Genomic DNA, 16,292 nt, shown 5'->3' on the forward strand with positions numbered 1-16,292 from the left:
CAGTCACAAACTAGAGGGGCATATCAAGATTTAAACATGCCATTGAAAAGTTCAATGAATCTCAAAAGAATCTAAGAGTTTTTCAATACATTTAAAACTAAATTTTTGTTTTGTTTTTCATGGTGGAGAATTAGTGAATCGTCATTCACTTACCTTCAAATTATTCGCGTGTTAGATTACGACATCCCTTTTCTAATATGTAAATAATGTTGTTGGATCCTAACCCTAATTTATCATCTTGGGTGTTTAATTAGGGATTCATTTCTAATCAAACTTTATTCTTTTCTATTTCAGATGTCGAACTCAAACAACAACAATGCTTCCGGCTCGAACTCCTCTGGCTCGTTCTCACTCATGAATTTGTGTGGGAGAGTGATATTCGACGGGTCCAATGTCAATGATTGGATCTGCAACATCTGAATGGTCACTCGTTGCGAGGATAAAGAGTATGTTCTTGATAAGGAGCTGAAGGAGGTGAACATCAACACTGCTACTCCCGAAGAGATCGCTGCCTTTGAGGCCCATGAGCGTGATGCTACGAAAGTCCATTACATCATGCTAGCGACCATGACTGCTGAACTTCAAAACTCCTATGAGGAATACTATCCCTATGAGATGCATCAAGACTTGGTGGACCGTTACCATCAAAGTGCGAGGCAAGAGAGGTATGAGATCATAACTTCGATGATCACTGCCAAAATGGGCAGTGGAGAGTCCCTTACCGCTCATCTGCAAAAGATGCAGAGATATGTCGATCGTCTGCAAAAGTTGAATGTTAACTTTGATGAAGACCTGGAAATTGACATTATCCTTCACTCCTTGCCTCCCTGCTACAACCAGTTCCGCATGACCTATCACATGAATAAAGAAGAGGTCACCTTGAGCAAGCTCCAAGGATTGCTGAGAACTACTGAGAGCAATCTGAAAGACAAGTCTGTTGCATCAACTCCCACTCCAACCGCTGCTCCTGTCTTGGCCATAGGGCAAGGAAGGGGCAAGAAGAGGAAGGCTCCCTCCAAGAGCAACCACAAGGGTAAACCCCAAGATGGTACCTCTTCTAGTGGAACCAATGTTGGTTCTGCTAAGCCCAACTCTAACCTGAAGGAGGCAGAGTGCCACGACTGCCACAAAATAGGGCATTGGAACAGAAGCTGCCCAGAATATCTGCAAGCCATCAAGGATGGGAAGATCAAGCCGTCTTTCGCAGGTATTTACACAATTAAATCTAATAATTCATCACATGCTATTTCTTGGGTTCTTGACACAGGATGTGATTTTCACATATGTTCTGATTTGCAGGGACTAAGAAGAAATAAGGATGTGGAGCATGGAAGAATAAATCTAATCATGGGGAACAGAAGATCGCCGCCTATCACCAAGATTGGAGTGTATTCTTTAGCGCTTAGTAATGGATTAGGTTTAGATTTAAATAATTGTTGCTATTCGCCAGATATGGCAAGAAACATCATTTCATTTCATGGTTTGTTTAGACAAGGATTTAGATATTCGTTTGATAATGAGAAAGGTTTAATTTATGCTTATCTAAATCGTGTTTTATATTTTGAATCAATGTCTTGTAATGGAATTTATGAAACTGTTATGGTTGTAAATAACCTAGGAAATGATGTATTGTGTGTGGATTCTTCCAATAGTATGGATAAAGCATGCTTGTGGCATTGTCGTCTTGGACATGTCAACAAGAAATGCATAGCCCAACTCCAAAAGGATGGAGTATTGGAGTCATTCGACCTTAGGGACGATGACGTGTGCGAGTGTTGTTTACTTGGAAAAATGACCAAGTCACCCTTCACTGGCTCTTGTGCGAGGGGTGAGGATTTATTGGATCTCATACATACAGATGTATGTTGGCCCTTTAGATCCACCACAAGGGATGCAAATCGCTTCTATGTGACTTTCACTGATGACTATAGTAGATATGGGTATATCTATTTAATCAAGCACAAGTCAGAAACCTTTGAAAAGTTCAAAGAGTTTAAACAAGAAGTGGAGAATCAATTTGGCAGGAAAATCAAGATGCTTCGATCTGATCGATGAGGAGAGTACCTAAGTCTTGAATTCCACGACTACCTCAAGGAATGCGAAATAGTTTTGCAATTGATGCCACCTAGGACACCGCAATTGAACGGTGTGGCTGAGAGGCGTATTCGAACCTTGTTGGACATGGTTCGTTCCATGATGAGTCGTGCTTCACTACCTATCTCTTTCTGGGGGTATGCCTTAGAGATTGTCGCCCATATCCTTAACATGGTCCCTACAAAGAAGGTTGCCAAAACACCTCACGAGATGTGGACAGGGAAAGCTCCCTCATTAGCACATATCAAGGTTTGGGGTTGCGAGGCTTTCATAAGACGAGAGACTCACGACAAGCTTGAACCTTGTAGTGAGCGGTGTATTTTCATCGGCTACCCACATAAATCCTTTAGATATCTCTTCCATAGACCGAGTGACAATGTTGTCTTCGTTGTGAGGAAAGGGGTTTTCCGAGAGCGAGAACTCATAAGCCAAGGGGACAGTGGGAGGCAAATCGATCTTGAAGAGATTAAAGAGTCGAGCGATGAAGGAACCTTTAACGCTGGCGCTCAACCTGAGAAGGAAACTCCGGTTGAACCGATTGACGAGTCCTTACCTCTTGGATGTTCCGAAAGAGTTAGAGTTCAACCCCAGTTATATGGTTTTCATATTACTATAGAAGGGGACACGTATATTAGTGATAGTACGCTAATAAATTTAGATGAACCTAATAGCTATAAGGAAGCCATTGAAGGCCCGGAGTCTGCAAAATGGAAAGAGGCGATAGAAAGCGAGATTCAGTTCATGTACAACAACCAAGTTTGGAATTTGGTTGACCATGTGCCCGGACGTAAGACGGTTGGGTGCAAGTGGATCTTCAAGAAGAAGACCGAAATGGATGGGAAGGTGCACACATATAAGGCGTGATTGGTTGCGAAGGGCTTTACTCAAACTCCCAGAGTTGACTATGATGTGACCTTCTCACCAGTTGCCAAAATAAAGTCTATTAGGGTGATGCTGGCCATTCCTGCATATCATGATTATGAAATATGGCAAATGGATGTCAAAACCACTTTCCTTAACGGGAAGTTGGCTGAGGATGTTTACATGGCTCAGCCAGAGGGTTTTGTCAATGCAAAGCATCCCAATAGGGTGTGCAAGCTTGAGAAGTCCATTTATGGACTTAAGCAAGCATCTCACAGATGGAATCTTTGCTTCGATGAGAAAGTCAAAGAGTTTAGATTTGTCCGAAGCGAAGATGAATCATGTGTTTATGTCAGAGCCGGTGGGAGTATAGTTAGCTTCCTCGTATTGTATGTCGATGACATACTGCTCATAGGAAACGACATCCCGACACTGGAGGAGGTTAAGTCCTGGCTCGGGAAGTGCTTCGTTATGAAGGACCTCGGAGAGGCTTCCTATATTCTGGGAATAAGGATAGTGAGAGATCGAAGTAAGAGACTAATAGGACTTAGTCAGAATACTTACATAGAGAAAGTACTAAAACATTTTAGTATGGAAAATTCAAAGAAGGGAGAGTCACCAATACAAAGTAATGCCAAGTTGAGTAAGACTCAATGCCCGAGTACCGAAGTCGAGATAACAGAAATGAGTCGAGTACCATACGCTTCTGCAGTTGGCTCGATTATGTATGCTTTGACTTGTACTCGCCCTGATGTGGCCTTTACTTTGAGCATGGTCAGTAGATATCAAGGGAACCCTGGCAAAGCACATTGGACTGCAGTCAAGAACATTCTTAAGTACCTTCGGAGGACCAAGGAATGGTTTCTAGTCCTCGGTGGGAGTGATGACTTAAAAGTGCGAGGGTATAGTGATGCTAGCTTTCAAACCGACAGGGACAACTACCGTTCACAGTCGGGTTGGGTCTTTACCCTTAATGGAGGAGCAGTGACTTGGAAAAGTTCCAAGCAAGAAACCGTAGCTGATTCAACGTGTGAATCAGAGTACATTGCAGTGAGCGAAGCGTCAAAGGAGGCAATACGGTTGAAGAACTTCATTGGAGACCTTGGAGTTGTACCTTCCATAAAGGATCCTATGAAAATTTTCTGTGATAATGAAGGAGCGGTTGCCTTGACCAAGGAACCAAGGGATCATGGTAGATCTCGTCATATTGACAGAAAATATCACTTTATTCGACATCGGGTAGAAGAAGAACACCTCGTAGTAAAGAGGGCATCGTCAAACGATAACCCAGCAGATCCGCTTACGAAGGGACTGAGTAGGGTTAAGCACTTGCAGCACGCTAGGAGCATTGGGCTAAAGGACGATATTAGTTTAGATTTGATAGTCTAGAAACATGTAATAGATAAATGTAATTGACATTTGATGATTAAATAAAGGAGTATTATTTATAAGTAAAGCTACTGTCTTATGTTAATTGTTTAACTATTGTTTCACTTTGCATGTTTTAACTTCCTGAATAATTGAGTTATTGAGAATAATCGAATTATTCGAACGGTCCACAGTCGTTCATATGTTGGAAGTAGGTATGAATGAAGACTGTCATGAATAGGTGTGTAGATTGTCTAAAAGGTATTAGACATAGCAAAAGTGTGCTACAACGTTCATGAGTGCTTATGAATAAGTTTTGAGCATTGGAATAAACCCACGCTTGCTGGAATCACTTCATGGAATTTATCACGAGTGATCGCAAGACGATAATATCATATGCTCTTAAAACCTAGATATATAGTTTATTGTTTGCTGATTGGTTGTGCATTGATAATGCGAAAACGCATCAGTTACTTGATGTTATAAAACGCATTGTTGTGTATGATTTAATTAGTGAATAGTAAATACATATAAGTCGAAGTTTATCTGTTCCTTTCATCCTAAGAGGGTAAAAGCGATATCAGGGCCCCTCGATGATTTGATTTGACTTATGTGCCGAGCTCGGTCAGGACTGAATTGATGTGTTCAATTAAGTTCTACGTCAAATGAATCTGAGATCGAGAAACCAATTGTTGGACAATAAGTATGACAATATTCCATGTAATTGTCAGCACGGTATCTAGAACAGAGGATTATACGATCCCTTATCTAAAGGACAGGATACTGATATGATCAGAGTTTGACAACGTCTTTGAGAGCTACAATTGCTAATCGGATTGTGTTTGCATTTATAGTTACTAGACTTATCCAAGTGGGAGACTGTTGGATTAGTGTCTAAGCCTGTAACTATATTTGGTAAGTACTTGACCCGGTTATGCATGGTCCTTTTGGATTGCCTTCACCATAGCAACTTTACAGGGTGATATATAAAGAGAGAAGAGATATTATTATATTAATATGTAATGAGAATAATATATTAAAGGAATAATAATATTATTTTATTAATGTGAATCATAAATTAATTAGGAATTAATTTGGTGACTTAAAGAGGTTAATTGAATAAAGGGGCATAAACTGTCAAATGTGTGATAGTTGTGTTTTTGGGCTATGAATCCATATGGATATTAGGGTGGACGAATTTTATGGTTGGATATCTTAAATTAGTCCAAGCCTCATATCTAGAAGGATCTTTGGATTGCTTAGGGCCTAAGTTATTCAATTAGGATTAAGGGTGAAACCCTAGTAGCTCATAGTATAAATAGACCCCATGTGTGAGGGAAATCGGCCACTCTTGCAAGAAAGAAACCCTAGAGCCGATTTCCTCACCTCTCCTCTCTCTCCAAATCATCCTCTTGCTAGTTGGTGTTTGTAAGCCATTAGAGGAGTGACAATTGTGACTCTAAGCTCCAAGAACAAGAAGATTCAAGCAAGTAACTTAATGTATTCTTCTAGATCTGATTTCATATGTTATGATTCAATTGGTTACACTAGATCTAGAATTATAAGCCTTGGAAACATTGCATGTTCAATTAGAGAGACCTAGATCCAAGCATTAGGGTTTGTATGTGCACATAAGAAAGTTCTTATGGCTCAAACCCATCATTATTGGTATCAGTTTGAAGGTAACAAGTCGTTACCTTTACCTTCCCTCTTTCTAGATCTCTTTATGTTTAAGATTAGGGCTTTTCTAGCATGTATATTAGCCATTTTTGGGTATGGGCTAGGATATGAAGTTGCAACTTCAGATATGAGCTTATCTTGGTCTCTATAGTTATAAAGTCTCCAGCTTTAGCAAGTATGAACCTTCCTTTTTGAGTTAAACCCCATTATAAGCTTGGATTTGACATTTTAAGCCTTTAGAGCCTTGTATGCCCGTAAAGTTTGCAACTTTACGTGATAAACATTCTTTGGGAAGCTTGATCTGCAATATGGAGCTTTAGAGTGGCTTAAAAAAACATCTGAATGGAGAAAGGACTGAAGGGACTCGACGAGTTGCATGGCCAACTCGGCGAGTCCGATGAATATTGCCGTGCAAGGATTTCTGCATGGACTTGGCGAGTCAATAGGATGACTCAACGAGTCATCTAGGGTTTTCCGGACATTTAGACATGCATGAACTCGACGAGTCATGGGGAAACTCGACGATTCAACAGGGGATTTCATGACTTCTCGAGTTCATGAAGGACTCGACATGTCGGTGAACTACACTTGATGAGTCGGGTCAACATGGACTGTTGACCTTGACCATTGACTTGGACTTTGACCAAGGGTGGACTAGTTAACTTCTGGGGTATTTTGGTAGATTAGAAATTTATGGAAATGGTCTTATGGTAAATATAGGTGGTGGAGTTCGTGGCCGTGGTTCGAGAGTTTGAGATTATCACTTCAATTTGACAGTTGATAGGTGAGTTATCCTCACTATACTAAGGGGTCTAAGGCACCAATGTCGGCCCATTGGATATGATATCCTAGCACTTGTATTATGTTGAGTATGAGTTAGTTATGCCGGTAGTTGCTATGCCATTTGGTAGATCTATAGGACTACCTGTGTTATTACCTGATTATTTGTATGTGCATTAGTTATGTTATATGTCGACATATTATGTGGGTTGGGTTGAGGTTATACTGCTCCGTGCGGTAGCCAACAAACCCTAGAGTACTCCAGATATGAGCTCAGGGCCGGGCGGGACATGTCAGACTCATACTGAGGACTCGAGAGCATTCTAGATACGAGTTGAGGGCCAGGTAGGGCATGCCAGACTCATACTGTGGGTTCGGGAGCATTCCAGATACGAGCTGAGGGTCGGGTAGGGCATACCAGACTCGTACTATGCGCTCGGTGGCAATCCAGATGTGAGTTGTGGGCCCGAAAGGCAATCCAGACTCACACTGTGGGCCTATGGGTAATCCAGTCTGTAAAGCTGTGGACCCAGTACATGCTGTTATTTGTAGTGTATCGGTATTTTGTGGGAACTCACTAAGCTTCAGGCTTACAGTTTCAGTTTTTGTTTCAGGTACATCAGATGATCACGGAAAGGCAAAGGCGTGATCGTACAGCTCCTCATGTTTATGACTTTGTTTCTGGGATACTCTGATATTATATAGGGTGTTGCTAAGAAGACACCCCTTAGACACCCTATAATCATTTCTATAAAAAGTCAACCTATAATCAACTATTTGTAATCAGTTTTTTCGGAAAACAATGCAATTTCAACCAATAAAAATATTTCAAACATTAATTAGGGTTGTCTAAATGATAAAATAGGGTGTCTTTTTAGCCAACCCCTATATATATATATATATATATATATATATATATATATATATATATATATATATATATATATATATATATATATATATTATTTTGATTTAAGAATAGAAGGGAGCCTTTTTTATGATATTAAGGGGTTTTTTTTATGATTTATTCATGTACCAAAATTATGTTTGGATCAAAAGTTAAAATAGGTCAATATTATTTTTTTGGTCGTAATAACAACGGCAAGTACACTGTAGTTGAGGGCTTTGTGCAAAGATAAAAGATGAGCTTCTAAAATTTAGGATTAGCAACACAGAAAAAATTAAGGATGGATAGTCACAGGTTATCGGCAAATTCATGACAGAGTAACGACAGACAATGACAATTTCCCGACGAATTATTGATGGAACCGTGACGAATTGAAAATTTGAGCCTCATGACAACAGAATGCCCTATGTTGTCGTACACCGCTCAGGCCTGACTTGGTAATAACCTCAAAGTATCAAATTAATGGTAAATAAAAAATCTAACCATTTCTTTTGACCATATTCTATATTTAGCCAAAAATAAAGAATTTTCATTTTAACCAGAGAAATCACATATAAGGCAAACGAGCATGCATTTTTATCAAACCATCCATTTTCTGTTGGTGATTTGTTATCATCAATGTTATTTAAATGTAATAAGATTAATTTGTTGATCAAAAGTGATATTTATAATATTAAACAAGTAAGGAAGGTATGAATACACTTGGTTAAATTTGATCAAGTTTCAAAGTACATTGTCATTTAGGGGTGAAACCTTTGAATGAACGGGGGTTCGGGGGCAGCGCCCCTGGGAGTGGGGTCCAAAGGGCAAAGCCCCTGGCTGTGGTCGAGCTGCTAAGCCAGCACGAAATTTTTTTATATAGGTTATGTTACTGTATAAAAAATGCATCAGAAATCCGGTTTTTTGAAAATTGACCCATTTTTTATTTTTATCCAAATACTCGTTTTTATGACTGTTTTTTGATGGTTTGTGACAATTTGAAATTGTCATATGATAGTTTTTAGACAGAAATCTTAAAATCAGTTTTGGTCTCGTTTTCTAGTACATACGAAAACATCATCAAAACACTCTCTGTTCTTGTCTTTCCGAGTCTTATCCGATTAAAAAAAATTGGAAGTGCCACCCAAATACTTTAATCTAAAAGTGTTCAACACGATTCTTAGAATTTTTAAGTCTTTCTATACCTTAAATTTCTAACATAGTTCCATCAAGCTAAATGTGGTTTCAGTCTTTCACATTGTATATAAAAAAAATAGATTTTAGCCATTTTCTCATAATACGAAATTGCAAATGAGTCCATATGCGTTCTCCTGTTTACCCATTTCGATTTAATGTTTTTTGTAGGCTAATATCTATGATTGTCCGATCGCAAATAGCCATATGTGATTTTGTCCTCTTTTTTTCATAATTCAGATAAAATAACCACCAATAACTACTAGGTTTCAACTAATATTATTTAAAAAAAAAAAAAAACAAAAAAAACCCTACAATATTTGTTAATAGGAAACCCGTCTTCTATATCAGGTAAAATTTCTAAGACATGAATATAAAAATGAGGAATACTTTTTAGGTTTTAAACATATTAGACAAACAAACCACCAAACTAAAGAGAGGCCATGATTTTTGCTAACCACTCGATGAAACCACCGACGCATTAGCATCATGTGGTCTCTTGGTTAAATTTTAAAAAACTTTAATCTTAAGTATTTTATAAACATTAATTAAAATAAATAGCTACATTTGTCATTTTCCTCAAATTAAATACTTAAGTGGCTAGATATTTTGAGTTATATGATACCCTCAATAATTTCAAAAGTAAAACTTATTACCTTGTCTCCTAAAAGGTAAAAGGATAACAAGTTTTGAACCCGTACAATCAAACATGGCCAATTATTTCATTTTCTTAATCACAATCACAATCATCATCTTCCATTATTTACATCACCATGACCATGTAACTATCATTATCTTCAACCCCATTTTTCCATCAATATGATCATAATCACGAACATAACCCTTCGTTAATTTCTCATACCCCAATATCACCATGGATTATCATAGTCATGTTCTTAGTAGTAATCACAAAAGTACTCCTCCTCATCGTTGTTGTCCTCCTCGTCGTCGTCGTCGTCGTCGTCGTCATCATCATCATCATCATCATCATCATCATCATCGTCCTTCTCATCAGTTTCATCATCAACATATTCATAATCCTCGACATAGCCCTCCTCCTCCTCATCATCATCATCATCATAATCATTGTTATCGTCATCCTCATCAGTTTCATCATCAACATATTCATAATCCTCGGCATAGCCCTCCTCCTCCTCATCATCATCATCATCAACATCATCCTTTAAACAAAGCCCATCGAACATACGAACAAAACGATCATCATGTAAAACACTCTTCATGTCTAATACACAACCCATATCATCATTCTTCGAATCAACCTTTGGTAAATCATGAGTTTCAACAAACTTAAAAGTAAAAGCATCTCCAATAGGAAAAGTCTTGTTAGTTTGAACATCTCCTCCTCTTTTGTTATGATAACCCGGATACTTACTCTTATCAAACAACACTTTCTCCTTCAACTCCAATCCAGCTTCAACAGCTAGCGAAACAATATCCCATCTATCATACGGAGGATCATCTCTATGCCTTATATGCACTTCACCCCCTTCACTCAACATCTTGCTTGCACTTCTAAAGTAAGCTCCCACCAACTCCCTATGCATCCTGTCATCATCATCATATGTACAGTACAACACATTCATGCACACCGGTACAAACATCAATGCATGAGATCACACGTACTTTAATTTAATTAATTAATTAATTAAACATCTTACTGGATTAATATAGGGCTACTTTCGGATAAGTAATCATAATGACCAGCATGAGGGAAGTTGAAGATGATGATGTCGAATTTTGTGTTTTCGAAAAATGGGCTAGTGTCCATATTGTAGACATCGACTCCGACCAATAATAAGCACCCTAATCTCTCAAGTTCTTGAAGGTGTGGTATACTCGTCCAATGCTTTTTAAATAACGAATCTAATAAAAATGATTAGTAATTAGTTATTTAACCCATAAGATTAATTTGTAATTAAATCAGATTATATTAATTAGGGATAGGGACCCTATTAACCAAAAGCAACAAATGGGAAGTGACATTTGGACACGAAGGTATACAGAACAAAACATAACACACTGTTGCTCAATTCATATCATTGGATCAAATAATTTTTTTCGCAACAAAATGTCCCATTAGACAAGAAAGATAATATATTAAATTAATATAATATATTATTACGTATAGTTTTTACCTTGATCAAGATACGAAGTAGCAACCATGTTTTTAGCAGTGCCAAAAGCTCGAGCTAAACATGCGGAAAATGAGAAATCACCATCACCCACAAGTAATATCTTCTGGGAACTGTTGTAACAATCGATCCATCTTGACCATCTTGTTTTTCTATCTGATTTCTTCATGTAGTACTCCATAGCAACCAAACTGATACAAAAGCATTTTGTTAATCAATTTTTGATGTAATATCATATGATCATACTTATTTGTTAACGATCGATGCTGGTAAGAAGATGTTAAGACTCAGTATTATTCATGATTCCTTCGCTGTAAAAATTAATCGAAAGTACAATAAACCCTAAAAAATTACACACTTCTTTAGCTATATAAGGTATTATATTCATATCGATCAATGATGAATAGCATTACCCATTAGCATTTAGCGATATCGATTTAAGCATACCGTGTGCGAGCAGTGAGTTGAGGAGTGAGTGACTGAGTGACTCTGATCTGAGCGCGGTGGTAGATTGTGGTGACTGATGGACAGTGGTGGTGAGGCAGGGGCCTTTTCCTTAGCGCCGGTGGAAAATCTCCGATTTCAACTTTCTTTCTGCAACTTTACTTTCGTTTCAACTGTATACAATTTTTTGCTTTCTGCACAAGCACTACGGATTTAACAAACTAGAGAGAGAAAATTTGAGAGAGAAGGTAGAGACAAAAAGGAGAGAATTGTGTAGTATTCCATTATATTATCAAAAGATATGGACAAAACAGAAAATGTTACTACTAAATAAGTGAAGCTAGGAATAATTTAGTCTCTTAGAAAGAGATATTTTTTCCTCTAAAAAGTTAGAAAGTACAGGTAATTTAAGAATAAATTAGAATGCTGATAAGAGTTAATTTCAACTCGTAAAAAGCCCGTTTGCATTATGCCACGGGTTCGAATGAAATGTGATTAACATTCGAAAATTGACATAAGTTACTCTGAGATTATAGAATTGTATTTTCCAAAAGACCATCAGTCACGTATATACAAGATATAGTCATGTATGTGTGGTTGTGTATATGAGTGTGTGTTCATAAAATCATGGTTGGTGACTAAAATACCATGGTAGCAACAATTCATAAAGATTTCACCTGTTACTGATTGTTTTATATTTTACTTTCATGCTTTCTTATAGTCAGTCAGATAAACAAAAGCTCAAGATGAATGTAAAATATTTTTTGGTGTGATAAAAAAACATAACCACATGAACATGTTATTTTTACCTTTAATCAAAATAGATTGTTTGTTTTGTTAGAACAGACCAGGTGATAAAAAAACAAAAAATATAAATATATTGTCTTTTCATGTTTTAAATCATACGAGATGACTGCAAACTTAAAAATAATAAAGTACATTACCTTTTCCAGAAAAAGATACCAACCGGTAGAAAACCAAATATTAACATTAAAGTTAAAAAAATGGTCTTTTGTAAAAAAACATATTAAAAACAAAAAACTTACATTTACTCTCCTTTCACTACTTAATTTTTGTCTGCTTAACTTGTTCCAAAAGAAACATAGCATTTAAAGTGGGATAGTATTAATTCCATCTCTTTTTAAAAAACCAATCTGCAAATTGTAGTTTGAGCTCTCATTTTCTTGTAGGTTACGATTTTCTTTTTCGTATGCTTGGACAACCCAAGCTCACATTGGTCTGGTAGCAACAGTCAACAACCGAATCTTCTGTGGAGCCCAAGTTCACAATTCTTCCCTACCAATCCGATCATCCCCTAATGAACCTCCTCATACTAATAACATGTAAATGTTGAAGATTGTTAGATAACTTATTCAGATAAAATGCAAAAATAATTTATATAATCACATTACGTTTTACCTAAATAAAAGTATATTCCCAACCAAACATAAGTGCATCAACAACCTTTTGTATATCGTATAGAAACGAACAACATACATGTAGCAACTGTTGGGTTTTGAGCACTATAACACTTCCTAAGTGCACATGCAACCAAACATACATGCATTTTCTATTTCCAAATCATTCACCCTAACTAGCATACAATTGAAGCTATATAACAAAACTTTGGTTTGGATCCTTACCTATTGAGTATGGTAGAGTTCTTGACCTTTGAAAGCTTAAGCACCTCAAGTGTGATGCCTCTAATGGTTCACAAACACCAATATGCAAAAGGAGGTTCTAAGAGAATAAGTTATTTGTCTCTATTGAAGGTGCAACCGATTTTGGAGAATGGAGGGGGCTATTAATAGTTGTGGCAAGTGTTAGGGTTACACTTTGTAAACCCTAACGATCCATGACTTTCCACATTCCTATGATCCATGGGTTTAACCTCCATGGACTATCCATTGGTTATATTATTGGTTTAGCCAACTTACATAATCATGGATCTCTTAGCCCATACTATAAGTATCATTGATTTACATAATCAATCCCTCCATATTTAATTAGTCTCTTTTAACTACAAAATTAATTCCAAATTAATTATTGGACAATATTAATTAAATAACCATATTAATATATTATACTTATAATATATTAATAAATTGTAAATAACCTTATTCTCATAAAACCATCCTATCAAATTGCACTAGTGAAGGCAACCCAAAAAGACCATGTTACTATCGGGTCAAATACATACCAGTTATAGTTATGGGCTTAGACACCAAATCCAACAGTCTCCCACTTGGATAAGTCTAATAACTATAGCTGCCTATGTGACTTCAAGATCTGACTTAGCAATCGTAAGCTTCCAAAAGTCGTTGTCAACTATGACCCAGTCAGTGACACATCCTTTAGATAAGGGGTCATATACTCCTCTGTTCTCAAGATATTAGCTAGACAAATACATGGAACAATGTCATATTTATTGTCCAACAGTTTGTTTTCCGATTTCCAATTTGTCTCACATAGAAAATAACTGAACACATCAATTTAGTTCTGACCGGGTCCGACATATAAGTCAAAACAGAATCATCGAGGGGCCTAAGATGTTGCTTTTAATCCTCTTAGGATAAAAGGAACAGATAAACTTCGACATTATATGCTTGCACCAACTACTCATTAAACCATGCGCAACGACACGTTTTATAACATCAAGTTACTGATGCATTTTCGTGCCATCAATGCATGACTAACTCATAGTCAACAACTAATGTATCTAGGTTTGAAGACATATATATATATATATATATATATATATATATATATATATATATATATATATATATATGATATTATTTTCTCACGATCACTCGTGATAAATTCCATGAAGTGATACAAGTGAGAACAGGTTGATCCCATACTCAAATATTATTTCAGAAGTACTCATGAATGGTGTAGCAAACCTGTTGCAATGCCTAACTCCTTAGACAATCCTACAAGCCAACTCATGACAGTCTTCTTTCATACCTACTTCCAAAGTATGAACAACTGTGGATAGTTTGAATAAATCTTATTTATTCTGGAAGTCAAAACATGCAAAGTGAAACAATAGTAAATAATTGACACAAGACAGTAACTTTACTTATAAATAAAACTCCTTTTATTCATCATCAAATGTCAATTACAATTTAGCTATTACAAGTTTTGGTTTATCTAATCACTAAAATTAATATCGTCCTTTAGCCCAATGCCCCTTGCATGCTGCAAGTGCTTAACCCTAGTCAGTCCCTTTGTGAGGGGATCTGCTGGGTTGTCATCTGACGATATCCTCTTTACCACGAGTTTCCCTTCATCTACTTGATGTCTTATGAAGTGGTACTTCCTGTCGATATGTCTGGATCTTCCATAATCTTTTGGTTCCTTGGATAAGGCAACCGCCCCTTCATTATCTCAAAAAATTTCCACAGGCTCCTTTATGGATGGAATAACTCCAAGGTCTCCGATGAAGTTTTTCAACCATATCGCCTCCTTCGATGCTTCGCTTGCTGATATGTACTCTGATTCACACATTGACTCAGCTATAGTCTCCTGCTTGGAACTTTTCCATGTCACTGCTCCTCCATTCAGGGTAAACACCCAGCCCGACTGAGGGTAAGGATCCAGTCCTTAGTCCTCCGCAGGTACTAAATAATGTTCTTAACCACAGTCCAATAACCTTTATCAAGGTTCCCTTGATATCTGTTGACCATGCTCAAAGCAAAGGCCACTTCATGGCAAGTAGAAGTCATAACATACATGATCGAACGTACTGTAGAAGCATATGGTATATGACTCATTTCTGCTATCTCAGCCTCTATACTCAGACTCTAAGTCTTACTCAGTTTGGTATTGCATTGGATATGTAAGTCACCTTTCTTGGAGTTCTCCATGATGAAACGTTTCGACACCTTGTCCAGGTAGGCACTTTGACTAAGTCCTATTAATCTTTTACTTCTATTTCTCAATATCCTTATCCCCAGGATATAGGTAGCTTCTCCGAGGTCCTCCATAGCAAAACACTTCCCAATCTAGGACTTAACCTCCTGCAAGGTTGGGATGTCATTTCCGTTGAGTAGTATATCATCCACATACTGTAAAGCCCGTAGATCCGGGCTAGTCAATTTAGAGACGATAAACATCAAAAATGACTTTTTTATGGAAGATTATTTAGAAGTATTAATCTTAAACAAGTTGTAGTATATGTCACAAGGTTTCCGTGCATATAAAGAACGCTAAAATCCGAGTTATAACGAAGAAGTTATGACCTGTCGAAGTTTCGCAACAGAACCGGCACGACCCAGCGTGACCCAGCGCGACGTAAATAGTGAATTTAAGGTAGATAGATATCTATCCTTAGTGATCTAAATGAGAGTAGAATATGTCTTCGATAGTAGTCCAACAATAAAAAGACAGACGAAAACGGAGTTCAGATGAAGGAGTTATGAATTTCGAACGGAGTTTTCCTGTCCCGGCCTACTAAAGATAATATATAAGTAATATATTTATAATATATTAAAAATAAATTCAAAATTAGCCAATGGAGTCTAAACGAGAGTTGTAGATCATAATCTCACCCACGCGTCGATATAAAGAACGTTGAAAACGGAGTTCGTATGCGAAAGTTATGAATTTCTTAAGTTCGGGGCGCGAAACCCCAAAACTGTCAGATACCACGATGTGGAAAGCAGTGACACGACATGGCAAGTCTTCTTAAACCTTCGGGAGTCCCCCAGATGCAACTTGCGATGACACATGCAGTGACGACCAAGCCCACGACGTGGAAAAAGGTGTCACGACGTGGCAATGGCAGATTTTGCCCTATAAATAGATTTGAAGGGCCAGTAGAGTTT

General features: G+C 37.4%; 1 protein-coding gene across 1 annotated transcript; it reads right to left on the reverse strand.

The window, feature by feature from the left end:
• Nucleotides 1–9,561: 9,561 nt before the first annotated feature.
• Nucleotides 9,562–11,748, reverse strand: LOC111889805 (uncharacterized protein At4g26485). Its single transcript, XM_023885957.3, has 4 exons — nucleotides 11,464–11,748; nucleotides 11,020–11,207; nucleotides 10,543–10,747; nucleotides 9,562–10,429 (listed from the first exon to the last, which is right to left on the reverse strand). Exons 2-4 carry the CDS (start codon nucleotides 11,195–11,197, stop codon nucleotides 9,760–9,762), a joined length of 1,053 nt encoding a protein of 350 aa, XP_023741725.1. The 5' UTR covers nucleotides 11,198–11,207; nucleotides 11,464–11,748; the 3' UTR covers nucleotides 9,562–9,759.
• Between the last annotated feature and the right edge of the window lie 4,544 nt (nucleotides 11,749–16,292).

Source organism: Lactuca sativa, chromosome 9 (assembly GCF_002870075.4).
Source record: "Lactuca sativa cultivar Salinas chromosome 9, Lsat_Salinas_v11, whole genome shotgun sequence".
Lineage (NCBI taxonomy): Eukaryota > Viridiplantae > Streptophyta > Magnoliopsida > Asterales > Asteraceae > Lactuca > Lactuca sativa.

Coding starts and splice junctions, on each gene's coding strand:
- LOC111889805 (XM_023885957.3), bottom strand. CDS start 11,197: ATGGAGTACTACATGAAGAAATCAGATAGAAAAACAAGATGGTCAAGA. Junction 10,748..11,019: donor TACTTCGTATCTTGATCAAG/GTAAAAACTATA, acceptor CATTTTTATTAG/ATTCGTTATTTAAAAAGCAT. Junction 10,430..10,542: donor AGTAGCCCTATATTAATCCA/GTAAGATGTTTA, acceptor TGATGATGACAG/GATGCATAGGGAGTTGGTGG.